At 44.3% G+C, this 20324-nt stretch overlaps 1 protein-coding gene across 1 annotated transcript; it reads right to left on the bottom strand.

The window, feature by feature from the left end:
• Positions 1-17073: 17073 nt before the first annotated feature.
• Positions 17074-19927, bottom strand: LOC124250899 (cornifin-A-like). Its single transcript, XM_046683184.1, has 2 exons — positions 19625-19927; positions 17074-17961 (listed from the first exon to the last, which is right to left on the bottom strand). Exons 1-2 carry the CDS (start codon positions 19871-19873, stop codon positions 17719-17721), a joined length of 492 nt encoding a protein of 163 aa, XP_046539140.1. The 5' UTR covers positions 19874-19927; the 3' UTR covers positions 17074-17718.
• Between the last annotated feature and the right edge of the window lie 397 nt (positions 19928-20324).

The following is a 20324-nucleotide window of genomic DNA, read 5'->3' as shown; positions in this document are numbered from 1 at the left end:
CTCTTAACTGGGCTTCTTCAACATCTGAGGCCCCATAAGCCATTCATCATGCTGCATCCAGAAGGCTCTTTCAAAATGCAAGTGGGATTGTGTTATTTCTCTGCTTGATATCTTTCCAAGGCCTCCCGCTGTTCTGAGAAAAATACCTGACCTCCTCAGCATTGGCCTGTAAGACTTGGATTGTTAGGCTATCCCAATGTATCCAGCCCCATGCAGACTCCTCTCCCCTGGCTTCTAGTCACACCAGCCTCTCTGTGCCTTGTGAGTGCCAGCTTCCTTCCCTCTGATCCTCCACACACGCTGGTCTCTCAGCCAGCAGCTATCTTTCCCTGGCTGACTTTCATGCCTTGTCCAGGGTTCAGGCTAACTCTCATTGCTTCTTCCCGATGAGGTTACTTCTTCCTGTTTTATGCTCTTTTTAACTTGAATCACTCCTTCATACCACACATAATCATGGTAATTAAATAATTATTGATGTAACCACTTGCTTTATCTCTGTTGTCCTTGCTGGATTTAAGTTCCATGTATTACTCACTGTTGTATGCCCAGCACCTAATCGTTCCCGGGACATAGGAGGAACTCAATAAATATTTGTGGAATGACTCTTACAATCTGGTCTACTTCTCTTTCCTCTGGAAACCAAGGTTTGGCCATGCATGACAGGAGAGCTGATAGTGCCACAGAAAGAACAGGGCACTCTCAACCAGGTTACTGGGTCCCAATATTCACTGTGTGACCCTAGACACATTATTTTACATTTCTAGACCTTGATTCAGCCATTGGAACACAGAACATACAAACTTAAAATCTTGCTTGAACTCCCTCTGTACTCTATTGGCTTATCACCCACACATACGTTTACCCCTCCATCCATGTCTTCTTGTCAGTCTCAGTTACCTCCAGCCCCACACCTTGCCCCTAGAATCACCCCATCTGTCGTTCTGTCCAAGCTGCTCTTGTCCTCAGAAGATCCCAATGGCAAGAAGAGGATGGGCTTGGGACCTTTTATCCTAGACTCAACTGGTCTGGAGCAAGTATCAAGTCTTTCCCCAACAATTCTGATTCACATCAGTTCCTGAAAACTAACTCCTGCCTTTCAAAGAAAACTCCACTATGGCAAATATACAGGTACTAACATTTTTCTCTCACCTGGAAGAATAGCCACAGAGGAGAAAGAACACACCCATGTCTGTATGGGTATGAGAAAGATTACTTTTTCTAGCACCTCTGGAGTTTTCAGAGAAGGTATTTATTGAGGGACAAGAAGAAAGCAGACTTAGATTTTATGTAGCAGTTCTTGTAGCTGCGGTGAGTAAAAATGAAAAAGTAAAGTAATAGTACATCATTTCATTAAAGTTCATGTGGATAATATGATTCAAGTATGCAGACTTCTGGTAGAATAACTTTACCTCAACAAAGAACTTAAAGAACAAGAGAAGTGGATAGACACCATGATCTTAACATAACAGGTAGCCCCTGTAACATCCGAGCACAGGAGGATATAAAAGATTTCCAGTATCCCTTTCTAGTAAATCACCTATCAAAGGTATCCACTTTTCAGATTCCTAAAACCATGTTAGTTTTGCTTATTCTAGAACTTCACACAAATGGAATCATGCAGAACATACTCTGCTGTGTTTAACTTCTTTGGCTAAATAAATTTTTGATATTCATCATGTTATTGCTTTTGTCAGTAGCTTGTTTAGGTTTTTTATTGCTATTCCAGTGTGTGAATTATCCACAATTTGTTCATCCTTTCTGTGTTGATGGACATCTGGGGTGTTTCAATTTGGGGCTACCTGAACATTGTTACAATGAATATTTATGCATGAGTGTTTTGTAAACATATGTTTTATTTCTCTTAAATAAATATATGAGTAGAGCTTCTTGGTCACAGCACAGATGTATGTTTAACTGTATAAGAAACTGCCAAATTGTTTTCTAAATTGGTTATGCCATTTTGCACTCCCACCAGCATTGTGTGAGAGTTCCAAACGTTCTACATCCTTGTCACACTTCTTGAGTCATTTATTATCATCTTAGCCATTTTTGCAGATCTGAAATGGTATCTTCTTAACTTCATTTTCCTGAGTTGTAACATTGTTTAGCATTTTTTCATATACTTTTCAGTCATTTATACATTTTACTTGACCATAAATGTGGGATCTATTTCTGAATTCTTTATACTGTTCCATTGATCTATGTGTATATCCATATAACAAAACCACACATTTTTTTTCAGATTATGTGTAGTTTAACTGTTTTATTGAGATCCTATTGGCTTACAACATTGTATAAATTTCAGGTGTGCATTATTATATTTCAGTTTCTGTATAGACTGCATCATGTTCACCACCAATAGTCTAGTTTTATCTGTCACCATACACATGTGCCCCTTTACCCGTCTCTCCACCCCCTTCCCTCTCTCAAACACCAATCTGTTCTCTTTATCTATGTATTTGTTTGGCCAACCACACATTCTTGATTGATGAACCTTCATAGTACGTCTTAAAATCAGATAGTGTGAGGCCCACAGCTTTGTTCTTTTCCAAGATTGTTTGGACTACTCTAAATTCTTTACATTTATGTAAAAATTTTAAATTTGGGCTGTTAATTTCTCCAAAAAAGCCAGCTGGGATTTTTATTGAGATTTCAAGGAATCAATAGATCAATATAAGAGGACTGATATCTTTTAAATAACGTGTTTTATAATATGTGAACACTGTATATCTCTTCATTTATTTATATCTTCTTTTGTTTTTCTCTAGATTGTTTTATAGTTTCCAGCATAAAAGTCTTGCACATTTTTGTTAATTATACTGCTAATACTTTATTATTTTTATGCTGTTATGATTTTATTTTTATTTCATTTCCAATTGTTTAGTGATGGTATACAGAAATGTAATTGATTTCTACATAGTGACCTTGTATTCTGAGGCATTGCTGAAGTCACTTAGTTCCAGTGTATATTTTTGCAGGTTCCTCAGGAATTTCTACATAGGCAATTATATCATCTGTGAATAAAGACATCTGTGCTTCCTCTTTTCCAATTCATGCTTTTATTTCTTTTTCTTGCCTATTGCAGTGACTGGAACTTCCAGTAAATGTTGAATAGAAGTAGTGAGTTGGGATATATTTGCCTTGTTCCAGACATTAGGGTGAAAATATTTCACAGTTAATATAACGTTAGTTGTAGGTTTTTCATAGATGACCTTCATTGGAGAGAGAAAAATTCCACTCTATTCCTAGTTTTCAGAATTTTACTATAAATGAATAATGAATTTTGTCAAATGCTTTCTCTACATCTATTGAGATGATAATATAATTTTTCTCCTTTGTTCAATTAATGTTGGTGAATTACATTGTCTTATTTTAGAATATTAAATAAATCTTGTATTCTTGTGATAAATCCTCGTGATATATTGCAGGACTCAGTTTACTAATATTTTGTTAAGGATTTTTGCTTCTATGTTCATGAGGGATACTGGTCTGTAATTTTCCCTTGTGTAATGTCCTCGTCAAGTTTCGAAATCAGAGCTATGCTACCTTCAAAAAGATTTGATGAGTATTCCCTCTTTCTTTGTTTTCTGAAAGAGATTATGTATGATTAATATTTTTTCTTCCTTAAGTATTTGATATAACTCACGAGTTAAGCCATTTGGGCCTGGAGATTTCTATATGGGAAGACTTTAAATTATGAGTTAAATTTCTGTAACAATTATAAAGGTTGTTTCATTCAGGGCTCAACCAGAGGAACAGCATCAATAGGAGATATACACTAAGAGATTTATTGCAAGAACTTGGCTTACATGATTATGAGGCTGGGTAGACAAGTCCAAAATCTGTAAGGCAGGACATCAGGAAGGGCAGGCTGAAACCCTCTGGCATGGGCTGAAGCTACTGTATATACAAAGAATTTCTTCTTCAGTGAAGCTTCTGCTCTGCTCTTAAGGCCTTCCAACTGATTGAATCAGACCAACTCAGGTTTTCTATGATATTCTCTCTTACTTAAAGCCAACTGACTATGGACTTTAATCAGAGCTACCTTCACAGCAGCACCTAGACTAGGTTTGAATAGCTAGGGAGTGTGGCCTAGGCAAGCTGACACATCAAAAGTTCATCACAGGGCTATCTAAGTTTTCTTTTACGTGTTACTTTTTGTTAGTTGTATTTTCAAGGAATTTGTCTTTTTCATCTAAGTTGTAGATTTATTGTTATGAAGTTATTCATAATATGTGCTCATTATCCTTTTTATGTAATAATGTCATGTCTACCTTTTGTGGAATATTTTCTCTCTACTTCTTTTTTAATTGAGATATAACTGACATATAACATTATATTAGTTTCAAGTGTACAATATAATGATTCAGTATATATTGCAAAATGACCACCACAGTAAGTCTAGTTAACATCTGTCACCATACATACTTACAAAACATTTTTTTCTTGTGATGAGAACTTTTAAGATATACTCTCTTAGCAACTTTCAAATATGCAGCATTTTCAAATATGCAGTACAGTATTATTAACTGTAGTCACTATGCTGTACATTATATCCTCATGACTTATTTATTTTATAACTGGAAGTTTGTACCTTTGGAACCCCTTCACCCATTTCACTCATTCCCCACCCCTCATCTCTGGCAACCAATATGTTATCTGTGTTTATGAGCTCAGGTTTTTTGTTTTGTTTTTCAGCTTCCACATATAAGTGAAATCACATGGTATTTGTTTTTCTCTGCCTGACTTATTTCCCTTAGCATAATGCCCTCAAAGTTCATCCATGTTATCACAAATGGGAGGATTTCCTTCTTTTTTATGGCTGAATAATATACCACATCTTCTTTATCCATTCATCCATTGATGGACACTTAGGTTGTTTCCATATCTTGACTATTGTCAATAATACTTTCTATCCACTTTTAATATACACAACAATGTCACCTTGTGTGTAAATGTGCTCAAGCCACAAACAATAATAATAATAATTTTAAAGTAATAAGGATAATAATTTTAAAGTAATAATAACAATTTTAAAGTAATAATAACTTTAAAAGCCTAGGATCTATCTCTGATTCCTCTTTTTCTTACCTCATACATAAAATTTCTCCCAAAGTCCTCAAGTTCTGTCTTAAGAATAGAACCACTTCTCACCTTCTCATCTCCAATGTTCTGACCCCAATTAGAGCCACTGTTATCCTTTGTCCGAACCACTGCAAAAGTCTCCTGTCTTGTTTCCTCTTCCTATTTTGTACCACAGCAATCCCTTATCAGAGCAACTGCAGCAATAATATAAAAACATAAATAACATTGTACCTTGTCTTTATTGAAATTATTGAATATCTTCCCATTGCAACTAGAATAAAATCCAAAGTCTTTACTGTCCTACAAAACATTCCTGTGATGGTACTATTTTGCTGACCTGATCGTAGGTCTCTTTGTTCACTGCATTACAGGAAAACTAGGATTCTTTTCTTTAAAGTAACCTTTCAATTGAACTAAACTTGAAGTATAAATTGAGAACACAACTGAATACAGCTCAGTAAAGTTTCACTAGCTGAACAACCATGTAACCAATACACAGATGAAGAAAGAGCATGTTACCAGCATCCCAGTAGTCCACCTAGTGGACAGGCCCTCAAACATCACCATTATCCTGACATCTAACACCATAGGTTTGCTTTTCTTGTTCTTGAAATTTATATAAAGGGAATTATACAGTAGGAATTCTTTGTTGCCTGGATTTTTTTCCCTCAAAATTGTGTTTGTGAGATTCATTCCTTTTCTAGCGTGTAGCTGTAGTTTGTCTCTTTGCAGTATAGTCTTTCTTTGTGGGAATATACCATTCTTTCATTACATTTTCCATTCACAAGGAATCCTTTCTAAAATTTGGGATATAGGATATGCCAAATTACTTGGGGATTTAGACCCTTTGTTCTACCCACACCATCAAGACTTTCTCAGTACCGTAAGAAATCCTGAGCTACCAGCTGGGAAGAAGAGGTGCCCAGGACTCTGAGCGCATTGGCCTGTATGCAGAAAAGGAGCCCCAAGGATGAAAGGACAAATAAGGAGGGTCAGTGACCAAGGGGGAGGTTCACATTTTATTCCTTGGAAATAGAGGATACAATATAAGGTCCTTGTATATCAATTGGTTCCAAAGAAGGGGAGAAGAGAGTGGATGATAGTTGGGAGCAGGATGATATGAAGCTGGTAGAGGAGGGTTAAGTCAACCTCCAGAGTTCAGGACAATCTCTAGAAGGGGAAAGAATGCCTGGTATAGGAGAGTCCCCTTCCACATAAAGTCCCAGTTGGCAGACCTGTAGTACGCTGATCAACTGTCTGCCATATTGCACTGTCCCTTCACTCTGCATATTCACATCTGTCTCCTACTAGACTATGAACATTTCTTGGGCCTAGGTGGGGTCTTATTCATTATTGTTTCCTCCCCTACTCACAGACCTGGCCCCTAGTAGGTACTCAATGGTCTTTGGGTAAATGATCTTAATTTTATTTGACCCCAAACATCAGTGCTAATGGTGGAGTATATGTGGTGTGGATGGTAATGTCATTCACTCTATATAAAATGTGGGGAGGAGACACTAGGATGGAATATGAAGTGCATTAAGATCCAGCCCTGGCATTCCTGGAAAAGACTCTCTCTCTGCGCATTTCAGCCCAGAGACTTTTTTCCTCCTGTATCCTCATATCCATCCCAACTCCACTGAAGGACCCAGGTACACTTGAAGAAAATGCATGTATCCCTATATCCCTCTGCCGCACCCATTACACACCATACTAAATCCTCCCAGAAGAAATGCAAATGCTATTATTCATGCAAAAGCTGCCAAACTGGAGTTTTTCATGCATAGAAGGAGTTTAGCAAGTGTTTTCAAGAACTGAATGAGACATCGGGACACCAGGAAGTAGTGGGGAAACTCCTTTAGTTTCCTCCTGCGCAGGCTGAACCCAGGATAAAAGGACCCTGTTCTGGGCTTCTCCACACACTTGAATCCCTGAAGACTGGAACAGCCTGGAAAGGCAGGTGAGTGGGGAGGCTCTGTTCTGTGGGAGAGGAAGCCCTCTAAGGGGCCATCAGTAGGTTCCCACTAAAGGGAATGAGGAGATTGTGTAGAGTTATGGGCTAGGGTCGGATGCAGAAAAGGAAAGACGGATGCCCAGAAACAGCAATAGGAACAGACAAGCAAAACAGACCAGAAAACAAAGACCAGGAGGGAAAGACAGCAAGCAGGGAGAAGTGAGATGAGTGTGATGCAGAAAGTCAGGGGTCTAAAGCAGGTAACGGTACACTAAGGTCCACAGGCCGAGCCCAGCCCACCACCATTCTTATAAATAACGTGTCACTGGAACACAGTCATGCCCATCTGTTTACATACTGTCTATGCCTTTTTTACACAGCAATGGCAGAGTTGAATAGTTGTGACAGAGACTGGTTGGCCTGAAAAGTCTAAAATATTTACTATCTGGCCCTTTACAGAAAAGGTTTACCTACCTCTGTTCTAAAATAGAAGGTAATTTGAGATTCATGTGATTAAAGGTAGAGATGATAAAGCTCCAGGTCAGCCAAATGGATATTGGTAAAGCTGAGGCCAGAATTTAGCTTTCATAACCTCCATCTTTGTTCTTTCCTGTGCTCCTCCTCAAATATCTCCCTCTTTTCATGGTCAGGCTTCTGACCCCGGGTTAGGGCATGATGAGCCATCCAGTGGGGCTCTGAGCCGGATGCCTGGCTGGGGTTTCCTGCTGACTCTGACTCTGCTCCTGGTTCCAACTCTTAAGACAGCCATCACGAAGGGACATTCATTATCCTTGAAGAAGTAGTGACCAGGTTTAAAGTAGTCAGGAATGACACAGAGGACCAGAGAAGTTGCCTAAGAGGGCAAAGAGGAAGAAATGCCTCAGCAGTGAAGAGGGCACAGTCCTAGAGGAAGGAAATATTTCATGGTATCTGGAAGAAATATAGTCCAATCTCTCCAAATTGGACCCTGCATCAACAGGTCCTACAGAATTTAGCAGGTGCTCTCTTGCCTCCCAGTCCTCTTTTCTTCAAGGTGATGATTCTAAAGACATTTTACCTTTAATTTTCAGGGACCTTTTCCAGATGCTTTCCAAATCTTCTCTTTCTCCTGTCTCCCTGTAGAGTGAGCATGCTCTATTTAAAGGACAGAGCACAGTCTGGGCACCAACTCTCCGGGTGGGACAGACAGAGCAGACACTGAGCATCAGCAGGGCGGGCCCCAAGAAAATCCTCTTTGTTGACCACTGTGATCCATGGAGGCTTCTGTGGGTTGGGTGGTCTCGGGAGAGAGTAAAATAGGATGGTCATAGCACCGACATGAAAGAAAGAAGTTATAGGAGAGAAGGCTTCTCCCTTGTGCTCCTTTGGAAATAATCTCCCCCACTGATCTTGTCTCATTCTAAAGTGCTTTTCTTCTTTCTTTCAGTTGATCTACAATCTAAAGAAAATGTCCTATCAGCAGCAGCAACAATGCAAAGTTCCCTGCCAGCCCCCTCCCCAGGTCCCTGAGCCCTGCCCTCCCAAGGTGCCTGTGCCTTGCCCTCCCAAGGTGCCTGAGCCGTGTCCCCCACCTCCCGGCCAGCAGGAGTATCCCCCTGTTAAGTGCCCCCCTGGCCAGCAAAAATACCCGCCGAAGCAGAAGTGACACCTCTGAAGCCACCCTCTCCGACCTGGTCATGAAGATACCGCACCCCCTTGCTCACTCCTGCCCCATCACTTCCAGCAACAACAGGGAGCACACACAACCTAGAAGATGCTGCCTCTCTTGAGACTCAAGAAGAAAGATATTGTCATAGTCTACTGGATTTTCCTCCTCCAATCAACGACTCCTCCCAGCTCCTCTCCCAGGAAGCCACACGATTTAGACAGAAGTGCCATGTTCTCAGACCCTTCCCTAGAGGCCATATGTGTTCTTGCCCTTCTCCATCCACTGTCCTGGTCGGGACCAGGCCAGACTTTCCAGCTGCCATCTCCTCTACCACGTTGCCTTCTGCTGGTTGTACAAGCTCACTACAAGGACACAGATTTCCTTGCTCAGCAGTCTGCCTCCGTGGGTTTCAACTCCATGAAAGTTTCTAGGAGCAAACATGATTGAAAAATTAAAACAAGGAAACTGTTTAAATCAAATGAAAGTTTCCTAGAGTTCTTCACAGCACAACTGCACACTCTTTAGCGAAGAGAAGGAGGTCTTCTGTTTGTTATTTCCCACAACCCCTAAGAAAGCTCACCCCTCCCTCTGGACTCTGACTCCATTAAAATGACTCCATGCTCTACGATGCTCCTTCCTCCCTGCTTCTCAATAAAAAATATTCATCCCTGATTGGCCAAGTCTCTGCTCTCTTGCTGGGATTGGGCGTAAGCCACAGAAGGAGAAATCAGGGCCCACGAAAGGAAGCAAAGACTAAGTGGGAAATCCTTGGAAGGAACTTGGAGGAGATCAGGGGCCACAAGAGAAGGAGATGGGCACCCTGCGCAAGACAGCAGGTCTCCTTTTCCTTTCTGGTCACCCATTCTCAGTGCCCCAAAGGGCCACATGTCTCCCAAGCCCACCTCTACACCCAGCACCTATCTTTTCCACAGAAGGACTTACCATGCAGGGGAAGTGGAGAGTGTTGACAATGGAGCCACCAATCAGGTCAGGGCTGCAGGATGGGCTGAGCATGAGATGGGCTCTGCAAGGTCCAGGGAGGTCCATGGGACCAGTACTTGGGACAAGAATTGCCAACCAGGCCCTGTGTGGAGACTGTCCTGGAGGGGATGGACCCCAGAGAGTGTTACCTACTGCAGCGGTTCTTAAGCTGCTTGGTCATTGGGAAAGATTTACACTCTTAAAATTATTGAAGAATAATTTAGCACTTTAGTTATTGTGAATTTTATCAATTGATATTTCTCTTATTGGAAATTAAAACTGAGAATATTTTAAAACACACTATACACAAGTAGGCATTGCACTAGCTGTCAGAGTGATAATATCACCGCATGTCATGTTGTCTCTTCTGTCATTTCTACCGTAGACTTAAAGATAAAAGAGAGTGAAAAAGTCAAACAACATCTGAACATCATTATGAAAATAGTTTTAACCCATGGACCTCACTGAAAGCACCTTGAGAACCCCCAGGGTGTTCACACCACACTTTGAGGACTGCTGGCTTAGATAGTCACTGTGGGGCGGGCCTCCAGTGTCCCTGAGCCTGAGCCTGAGACAGGTGTGGAAGGTCTAAGGAAGTCCTGCTTGCATTTCAGCGTCAGCTTACAGGTTGGGTTATTTATGTCTGTCCTTTACTCTGATAAATCAAGTTCTGTACTCTAACTCAACAATCATTGATTAGCACCAATGAAATGTCTGGAACTGATAAAACCCAGAGATAAAGAAAAGAAGATAATGAGACTCTCTAGAGAAGCCTCCTCAGTGGTCTGCTGAGATGGTGGGGACTGATACATGCCTCGTGGACCATTAGATCATATCTGACAAGGGCAGAGGGTGTGCTGGGGTGATGTGTGGAATATGGAAGGTGAAGAAGAAGGAAGAGCAGATGATGACTCCTTGGTTTCTTGCCTGGACTTCTCCCTTGGGCTCTTAAGTGCCACAGGCAAGACCTTTCTTGAGAGCTAATCATATCCAGTGATGATGGAAGTTTGAGTTTAATCACATTCCATGTTTTCCCCAATTCTCCTCCCACCAGCCTCATAGTAGCCTCTCTCTTACTTCCATGGAGGTAAAATTAGGTCACAGTCAATTGAAAAATATATGTGCAAAGTAAGAAATTTCAAGAACAATTGAGAGAAAGTGTAGAAGAGAGAGGCTAAGGACTAATTTTACCTACAGTAGGATTGAGAAGAGTTGTGAGTCTTTCCCCCAAACTCCACCCATTCCCCTTCCTCCCAGTTGATTGCAGGGTCCTGGGTCCATTCATTGTGCCCAGGAATGTCTGTGGTGGTTAATTTCAGATTCTGAAACAGAGAGAGACCAGAAGTAGCTCTGGTTCTGGTTCTAAGTCTTGTTACTGATCTCTTCCACTGGCCCTAAATCGTTCTCATGCTGACTCTGCTTTGTAGGTGTATAGAATGCATTTTCTCCACAGTTTTCAAAGCTTGGAGTCCTTTTTAAAGATCAACAGGAAGAATTTCTTAAATAACTTTAGGCTAAAACTATTACCTGGGTAAGTAAGGATGTCCATTCATCCACTGGCCTGCCCAAACCCCTAAGGTGTTTCAGCAGCTGGGAACTGGCAGTATGGAAAGACCAGAGACTCCTGGGCTGTGCCCAGGTAAGGAGCACAAGGTGAGTGCCTTTGTGGGGAGCAGACTGAGCAGGATGAGGTTTCCATTTCTTTATTTTGAGAGATTAAGCATGACAAACCTTCTCCTGGCCAGCTGACCAGTCCAGGAATCCATCTCTTCCTGGTGAAGAAAGCAAAGCGTGCAGTATCCATCCATGAAGATAACTGAAGAATGGAAGACTGGATAAACTGCCAATGGAAGGTCAATGGATAGGAAAGTTCTGGAATGAGACATCATCCCCCGAGGTGACACCTCCCCAGGAAGGTTTCTGTGATCAACCAACTTCCTCCCACTGGGCTTCCACAGCATGTTGATGAGACTTCTGTCATGCTTCTGTACTTTCACTCTGTCTAAACATTTGTAACACACTCACCCTGCCCCACACAGACTGTGAGGTCCTCCAGGGCTCTCTGCATCTTCACACCCTGACACTGCCCCCTGACACACACATGCACACACGAGGGCCTGGTCTCTGGTTGGAGCTCAAGGACTGTTTAACTAAACTATTTAAACTCCATTTGATCCTAAAGCTCGGAGCTGGAGGTGGTATTGTTGATGTTGATAGTAATTTCATTTCAAGAACCTGAAAGAGATAGTGGGATTGTACTGGGGGTTAGGAAAGATGCTGAGTCCCAGCCCTGGGATCCCTGCAGAATGCCTGTTTCCTGGGGATGTGGAGCTCAGCAAGTCCTTTCTGCTCATCTCCTTGCAGACGCCAGGATCTCCTGAATGCCTCAGTGCAGCTGCCAAGTAGGGGTCCCCCCTGGGGCTTAGAGCAACAATATCTCTGCAGGGCTGTGAGCACTGCACAGACAACAGAGCCTCCTGTCACACCGCGTGGGCACCGTGCTCACACTGGCAGCTGTAGTTAAGGGAACCAGGGACCCAGACCACAGACAGTGTTCTGGTAGACCTGGACTAGAACTTAATTTCCTTGGAGACTGTACTTTTCTCCTCCTTCTGCAATCATCTTCAGCTTGTGCTCAGGCTAAGGTAACAAAAGCCTGTGGTTTTACTGACTGTCTTTTCTGATGTTCAATTTTGACTTTTAATTGGCCAATTCAAATTGGCTTGTATTAACTTCACTGAAGAAACAGAGGCCAGGTGTTAAAGTAACCAGGGATAGCATAGATGGAGAAGAGAAATAGCCAATAAGTCTAGGGGAAAAGACAAAATATCTTCATAACTGGCACAGATCAAAAGACAGGAAATTTTGCATGACACACTAAAACCATCAGTCCCGCCTCCCACCAAACTAAATATTCTTAATTGAACTTAATTAAACATTTTTGGGCCAGAGAACTCACTAACTTAGGAAGTGCTGCTAAATTTGGGTGGCAGGGACTTCATCTTTACCTCCTAGCACTTCCCTCCACTCATCCTGTTCCCACTCTCTGGAACATTCGGGAGCACATCTCTATGAGGAATAGCTGTGAACTATGTGCAGTCTTAACCCCTCAAACCTTTGCTTCCTCAGACTAAAAACCCCCCACTCGATTTTTTCCATTTCTTAACAGGCACTATGTCTCGGTGTTCCCCAAAAGTTTTGCTTTTTCTCTGAGTCATGGCGATGCGAGCATGATCCTCTTACAGGGCAGAACCCTCTAGGGCTGGGGTAGCTGTGGGCAGACATGGGGCATCTTAGTGCAGCCCCAGAGGACTCCCCTTGGTTGAGAACCTGCTCCTTGGAGGCTACAGTGGGCTGGGAGTGAGTGGGAAAGATGAGACGATCTTCGTCCCAGAGAATGAGGAAGCGGGTGGAGGAAAGGGCGCTTCTCCCACGTGAATACTCAGGATTAAGTTCTTCCACTGTTGTTGCTGCAGATTAGAAGTTTATCTCCTGTTTCTTGCAGGTTCTCATCAACCCAGGAACGCTGTCCTGCAGCAGCAACAACAGCACACAATCGCCTGCAGCTCCTCCCAGGGCCCGGAGCCCTGCTCCCCACCCCCAGCTGGCAGAAGTGCACCCCCTCCCGATGCTAACAGGAAGACCACCAAAGTAGAAATGGCTCTTGCACAGTACCCCATCTTCAAATAGCTTGGAATTTGTTGCTCCCCCCTCCCCTCTCCAGTCCCTTTCTTCCAGCACCAAGAGAGAATGCCACACAGCCCAGAAGTTACTTCTCATCTACTTGAAGAGAAAGTTCTTCACAGATCACTAATTTGACTGCATTTCATCAACAGCTCCCCCCAGCAACTTTCTAGGAAACAGTGAGGATTGGACAAGGGGGCCACGTTTTAGGTGTCTTTCCTGGACGCAAGACCTGTTCTCCATTCTCTATTTTGACCCTGCTGTGGTCAGGACCAGTTAGTTCTTCTAGCTGCTGCTTCCACCCTCTCTGTTGCCCCCTGCTGGCTCATGAGGACACTTCAAGGTACAGAATAGTGCTTCCTTAGCTCTCTGCACACCTGGGTTTCACCATTTTGGGGAATCTTGAATTACAAGATTAAAATTTTTTTTAAGTAAAACTACCTTAAACAATGGAAAATTCTTCAGAATTTCTTTACGTTCCAATTCTTCACCCTCAATCAAGACAATGTTATATTTCCTATTAATCACCTCCTCCTCTGCTAAGACAGCTGACTCCTCTCTCTGCCCCTGAGGCCGTTCTGGACCTTTACGTCCCCCCGTTCATGCTCCCTTCAATGAAAGCAACATCTCTGAACAATCCTGACTCTCCTCTCTTGCTGGGTCCAGGGAAGAATGTTTCCTTCCAGGAAGGAGTGACCTGGGCAGGCAACAGATCCTTAAGGGAGGTCATTAAAAGACTCTAGAGATGGTCATGGGCCACTGAAGAGTGAAGTAGAGATGCAGCTAAATTAGGAACACCCCATTGGCCCACAGAGACTCCCTTCAATATCCCACAAGAGGACCAGCTGCCTCCCTCCCAAGTCCCCATTTCCTGAGGAAGGACCTGCCAGGCAGGGACAGCGGGAAGTGCTGACATTGGAACTACTAACCCCAGGGCTGTAGGGATGCTGGGCAAGAGGAAGGCTTTGCAGATTCAGTGGGTGGGAGCTACAGCTCTGAGCCAAGACCCTGGAGTGTGAACTGATCCTGCCTGGAACCTACCCTGGAGGAGACTGTCAACTGAGCAATCCCTTCAGCTACGTTTCTAGGCTGTCCAAGCCTAAGAAAGGCATAGAATCCAGGAAGTCCAATTCTGCAGGAAGATTTCAGAGAACAGGCTCATTAATGAGGCTCCTCTGATTTCATAAATTAACACTTGTATCTTCCGGGCATTTCACTATTTTTGTCTTTTGATTTCACTGTTAAGTTGTGTCTGGTCCACTCAAATGACAGCAATTTATTGAACATCTACTATGCTCATCCTGAGCTGGGTGCTGGGAGTGTAGAGAAAAATAGACGAGCATCACATAAAAAAAGTCACTAATCTTTTAGGTCAAGGGAATAGTCCTGCACTGGCTATTACAGGGCAGTCAGTCTAGAGAGTGAAATGAGGGTGACAAGTGTGATGAGACTGATGGGGACAGTGTAGATTTCATGGAGGAGCCAGGACTAGTGAGATACTAAAAAGGATTCTGCAGGGTGAACCAAATGTTGATGGTCAGAGAAGGATGGAAGGGCATTCCATGCAGAGGAAACAACCCATGAAAGCTAAATCAATCATCATTTCCTACATCCATTCAGAATTGATCCTATGACTTCATCCAATAAGTATCAACTAAAGGCCAAGTTTTTCCTGACTCTGTTCTCAGAACTGGATACTGAGCATCACTGTGAAATTGGATGTGAGGTGACAAGAAAAGGAGGGAGCTGACAGCTTGAATGCTTCAGTACAGCAGCCAGATGCCCAGCCAAGCCAATACCAGAGTCAAGTGATAATTGGAATTTTGACCTGTGCTTATCCAGTGGTACCGAAATCAATCCTAGGTTTATTCCCCCACGTCCTGAATGACTTGTTGGAACAGAGAACCTCAACAATTGGAAGAATTTGCAAATTGGATCCTTCACTTTGGGTAAGGGCTATTATGGAAAAAAAAGACAAAGGAAGTCCCTGGAACTCAACCTCCCCATCAAAATTATAAGCCAAAACCAAAATTTCATGCCTGGAGAGACTGCAGAGATTGGCCAGCCTTAAAATGCTTGAAAGGCACAGGGATAGCCATCCCTGTTATGTCTCCATTGAATCGCCAGGCTAGGCCAGGCCAAATGTGTAGCTCTTGGAGACTGACAGCAAATTATCTTGAACCCACTGTCCCTGCTGTGGCCTCTTTGCTGGGGCAAATCAACACAGCCCTGGATCCTGGGATAGCACGTTGGAGAGTAGCCTGGTCAGCTACAGGTGGATTAGAGAAGAGGCGCAAAATTGCTGGAGAAGCTGAAGTTATGTCTCAGCTCTGAACTGGGGTCACAGACATGAAAGGATGGGTTGAAGAGCCCAGAGACAATGGGATCTAATGTGTCACCAGATTAGAATCTCTTCAACAAGGCTTTAATCTGTCACAAACTGCTGTCTGAACACTTCCTGGGCCAGGACGTTCAACTTTAGGTAGGGATCCTGGCAATGGGGGTCACAGTAAACAGTCTCTTTAGGTAATTATGGGTCTTCTTTCCCACACTCACCAAATTCTGCCCCAGGAACTGTACAAAACAGTCATGCTCCCTGCAAGGGGTGGCCCCCCAGGGCTGTACAGACAGTCTGGGGCTGGACTTTCCTCCACCTGTTCCACCATCTTTACCTCCCCTATTGTCTGCTGTTGGCCAGACAAATTCCTTAGGACAAGGACTAAAGTCCTAAAGTTGCAACAATCCATGTCATAACAATTGTTAGTGTCTTGAAGATCAAAGAAGAGTGAGTTAATAGAATGGAACGGTGGTTAAACAAAGTAAACCATGGATGTGTTTATCTGGCAACCTGTACAGTCAGGACCAGGTTCTGGGAAGACAGTCCTGGCTCTTCCCTGGGCAGCACCTTCCCCCATGTGCCTTCTCCCACTCTCTGCTCCCTGACACAAAGCCCTGACTAACGGCTCTGTACACCCATATGCTTATCTGCCCTCCTTGCAGATCAGTGGGCCACACTGAACAAGCTGGCCTGCCCTTCTTTGTGTCTTCACAATGAGGCCTGGGGCCCAGAACATAGTAGGTGCTCAGTAGATGGTTACTGATTACCCAGAAATTTTAGAGAAGAATAGAAATAGATCTACATATAATACACAAGCCCATCTATGAAGTAATATGACACAGTCCTCATATTTCTTATTGAAAATCTCAGGGCTGTGGACTCCTGGCATGATGGAGTCTGTTCCCAGCACAGAGACCTCAGAGACCTGGGTCCATGATGCCTCCTTGGACAGGGAGGGTCAGGCTCACAATTAGGGATCTAGCTCCAAAGCCAGACTTCCATGAACCGTGAAAACTCCATTTCTTGCTCAGTTCAGTAGCACCCTGACACTGCCACCTACAACACCAATACTCCCCATCTTTCCTGCCTGGTGCACCTGCCCTGAGGAAAGGAGGAAGGTCTCTGGGGCTATTAGTGGACCTGCGGCCAGCTGCCAAGCAGTGCGGACCCAGACTGAGTGCAGATGGGGGTCTGGATGCCCCAGTTCCAGGAAACCCCTGTATCTCCTTCCTGTGGCCTCCTGATTGCCCCCTGGTGGCCTTTCCAAGCACCCACACACTCCCTGGCTCTGCTTCCAGGCCCAGGATGCTCCTCTTCCACCAGTGACCTTCTCCCCTTCCCTTCCCAGCACCAGCCAGTGCGCAGAGTCGGACCCAGCCAGAAACAACTGAATTTATTGAAGGAAGTGGGAAGAAGGAAGTCACAGCATCACAGGGTTGGGAATGTCCAGGCTCAGGGACAGAGCAAGAGTCAGCTGTCTTTGGAGATGAAGAAGTAAGCAGGGAGGTGATAGGAAACAGAAGACCTCATCGCCATAACTGAAGAGTGTAGGAAGAGAGGGAACTAGGGGTAATTTTCCATTTACTTAAATCAGTTACTTAAAAGATATCAGCTTCTCAAAACCTCAAAAAATTTGGAAAAGGGCAGGAGGCAGTGGCAAAGGAGGACACTTCCATCATTCTGATGATCTCAGGCCAACAGAGGCAGCAGAGGCATAGAGGCAGCAGCTAAAGAAACTGGCCTCCCCTGGCCACAGCAGATATAAACATATGGTTCCAGGGAAGGCCTTTGTAACTCCGGTCCAATCCCTGCTGGTTTCTGGATGTTGACGCTGAGAGGAATCAGTTGAACAATCACTCGAAAACCTGTGAACGCAGCTGTCATTCTCCTTTGAGTCAGTTGAGAGGTAGATTCTCCTGGGGCTGTGTGGTGTTTCCTGTAGTTGCTGGAACAAAGGAGTCTGAGGTGGGCAGAGAGAGGATACAGCAGCTCCGTGCCCAAAGTTAGGGTGTGGTGGTTTAAGAGGTGTCACTTCTGCTTTGACATGCATTCCTGCTGGCAAGAGGGATGCTGCACAGGGGGGCATTTCTGCTGGCTTGGGGGTGGAGGGCAGGGCTCAGGTCCCTTGGGAGGGCAAGGCTCAGGCACCCTGGGAGGGCAGGGCACAGAGACTTGGGGAGGGCAGGTCACAGGGACCTGGGGAGGTAGCTGGCAGGGCACTTTGCATTGCTGCTGCTGCTGATAGGACATCCTTTCTGGATTGATGAAAGCCTGCAAGAAACAGGAGATGAGCACTTTTAGCTGGCAGAAAACTATGCAAGTTCTCCCAGGGATGACCTCTATCTCTCCCTACTCCTGTGTAACTCTCAGACCCAGGCCTTCCCACCTTGCTTACTGCCATGATAGTCAGTCCCAGGGGGCTCTCCACTGATCACGCTGACTACAAAATATTCACCCTGCGGTTGCCCAAAATGAGCTTGTTGCAGAGGATTGAGGTCCACCTCAGGCTCAGTCCTCAAGAAGGACATGCTCACAGTGGATCAAGTCATGGAAAGGCCAGTAGGAATGGCCTAGAACCAAAATACTGTGCCATGAAAGAAAACATAAAGAAGCTGGGGTTGTTCATCCTGAAAAAAAATTGGTTTGAGAGGCAACAATGCAGCCTGCATTTACCCCAAGAGCTGCCCCTCATGGGGAACAAGACCCATCTGCGGGTCTGCAGTGGGCATAACAGCATGGAGTGAGGGGTCTGGAAAGAGTTCCCTCTCACTCTGGACTGGCCCAAGGCTGGAACACCTGTGCAGGGTTCCCGAAGCCCTGTTGATGCAGAGATTCTGATTCAGTGGGGCTTGCAACATGCCATGAAATTCTCCTGCCATTGGGTGTACACCTGTAATTGATGGAGGCATTTCTCTCTTCTTCTGCTCTATCTCGTCTCCCCACCATACTCTCCAGACTGAATCATGGTGACTCCTGGCGGGGGCGGACCCATGTTCATGGTCCAAATAAAGAGTCAGAAACAAAATCAAAGATAGTTATCCATAGAAAATCTCAACCACTGTTTATCCAAGAACCAGAATATGGCTCAGTCCTTCAGCTCAGTCATGCATCTGATGGCATGTCATACTTGGGACAGGGGCAAGAAGCTCTACCCAAAGAAATAATCATGGTGATCAAGAAAAATAATGATGGAAAGGGAGCTATGCAAGAGAAGTTCCGGAGGCAGCCCTAGTAGCCTAGTGGTTAAAGTTTAGTGCGTTCCACTTGAGTGGCCCAGGTTTGGTTCCTGGGTGCAGAAACCACAACACTTTTCTGTCAGTAGCCGTGCTATGGTGGTGGCTCACATAGAAGAACTAGAAGGACCTAGAACTAGAATATACAACTATGTACTGAGGCTTTGGGGAGGAAAGAAAAAGAGAGAGAGATTGGCAACAGATGTTAGCTTAGGGCAGCTCTTTCCCACCAAAGAAAAAAAGAGAAGTTCCAGGGCCAGTCTCACCACAAACCACTGGTATGACGCAGGACATAGCTCTACTCATCTAGAACTTTCATCACATTGAAAACCAGGACCTCACATTCCATCCCTCGCCATGGTTTGCTCACTCCCCCCCCCCCCCCATTTAGCAATTCTCTTTCTTTCTGCAACTGTTTTCCTGATGGTTCTCTGGGTTTTCTCTTCTCTCTCTCTCCCTCTCCCTCTCTCTCTGTCTGACACTCTGTATCTATAAATTCACATAGTGTTGCATGTCAATCTCAATAAAATTAGAAAAATAAATTCACTCTTGCAGCAAATCCTAATCAATTAACTGATTAATTAAAATATCTTTAACAAGGAAAAAATAAAATAAATAAATTCTCCTCGCTACCAAAAAAGAATGCCAACCCACAGGCCACTGCAGAGCCTCACCCCAGAGGGCAGAGCTCTCTCACTCACCTGCCTCCCGCTGCTCCAGGACTCAGGGATCCAAGTGGCACCAACAGGGCCACACCAGGACCCTTTCATCCTGGGCGCAGCAGGACAAGGAGGAAACAGGGGATTTCCCAACAGATTTCTTATTCTCAGGTCCCTGAAAACAGTTGTCAAACTCCCACATTGCTCTGAAAACTCCAGTTTGGCAGCTTCCTGATGATTAAGCACGTTGTCAAGCATTCTAGAAGGATTTCCTCTAGAGTGTGAGAGCATTGGACTCAGATCGTCAGCCTTCGGGGGGAGGCTGTGGGAGAGAGAAGAACAAGACTCCTGGATCCCGCTCCCCGGGGAACAGGCCATCTTTAAACGTCTTGGGGCTGGGTTTTACACTATTTTTATCATCACCCATTTCTGTCTCTCTCCTCATTCTCATCCTGGAGGATCAGGAACCCTCCCGGGGCCTGTGGCAGACTGCCATGTCCCTCCCTATCTCTCCAGGCTGTTCCAGGCCTCAGAGATTTTAAGTCATGAAGAGAGGAACAATCTTCATTTTTCCCAATTTCAGTCAGGAATATGTCAAGAGACAGTCCACAAATATTCATTAATTCTTCAAATATTTATTAAGGGGAAAAGGGAACGGCGCTGTTGGGCAATCCCCACACAGATTACCCTGTGACTCCATGTCCTCCTCTGGTTCCTTCCGAAGACCTCTCCCCTGGTCTCC

This window comes from Equus quagga, chromosome 13 (genome assembly GCF_021613505.1).
Source record: "Equus quagga isolate Etosha38 chromosome 13, UCLA_HA_Equagga_1.0, whole genome shotgun sequence".
Classification (NCBI taxonomy): Eukaryota; Metazoa; Chordata; class Mammalia; order Perissodactyla; family Equidae; genus Equus; species Equus quagga.
This window is presented reverse-complemented; position numbering and strand designations above follow the sequence as displayed.

Bases quoted from the DNA above. Each gene is read 5' to 3' on its own strand.
- LOC124250899 (XM_046683184.1), bottom strand. From the start codon at position 19,873: ATGCTCTCACACTCTAGAGGAAATCCTTCTAGAATGCTTGACAACGTG. The intron at 17,962-19,624 runs GTGAGTGAGAGA...TGTTTCTTGCAG, and splicing joins CCTGGAGCAGCGGGAGGCAG to GCTTTCATCAATCCAGAAAG.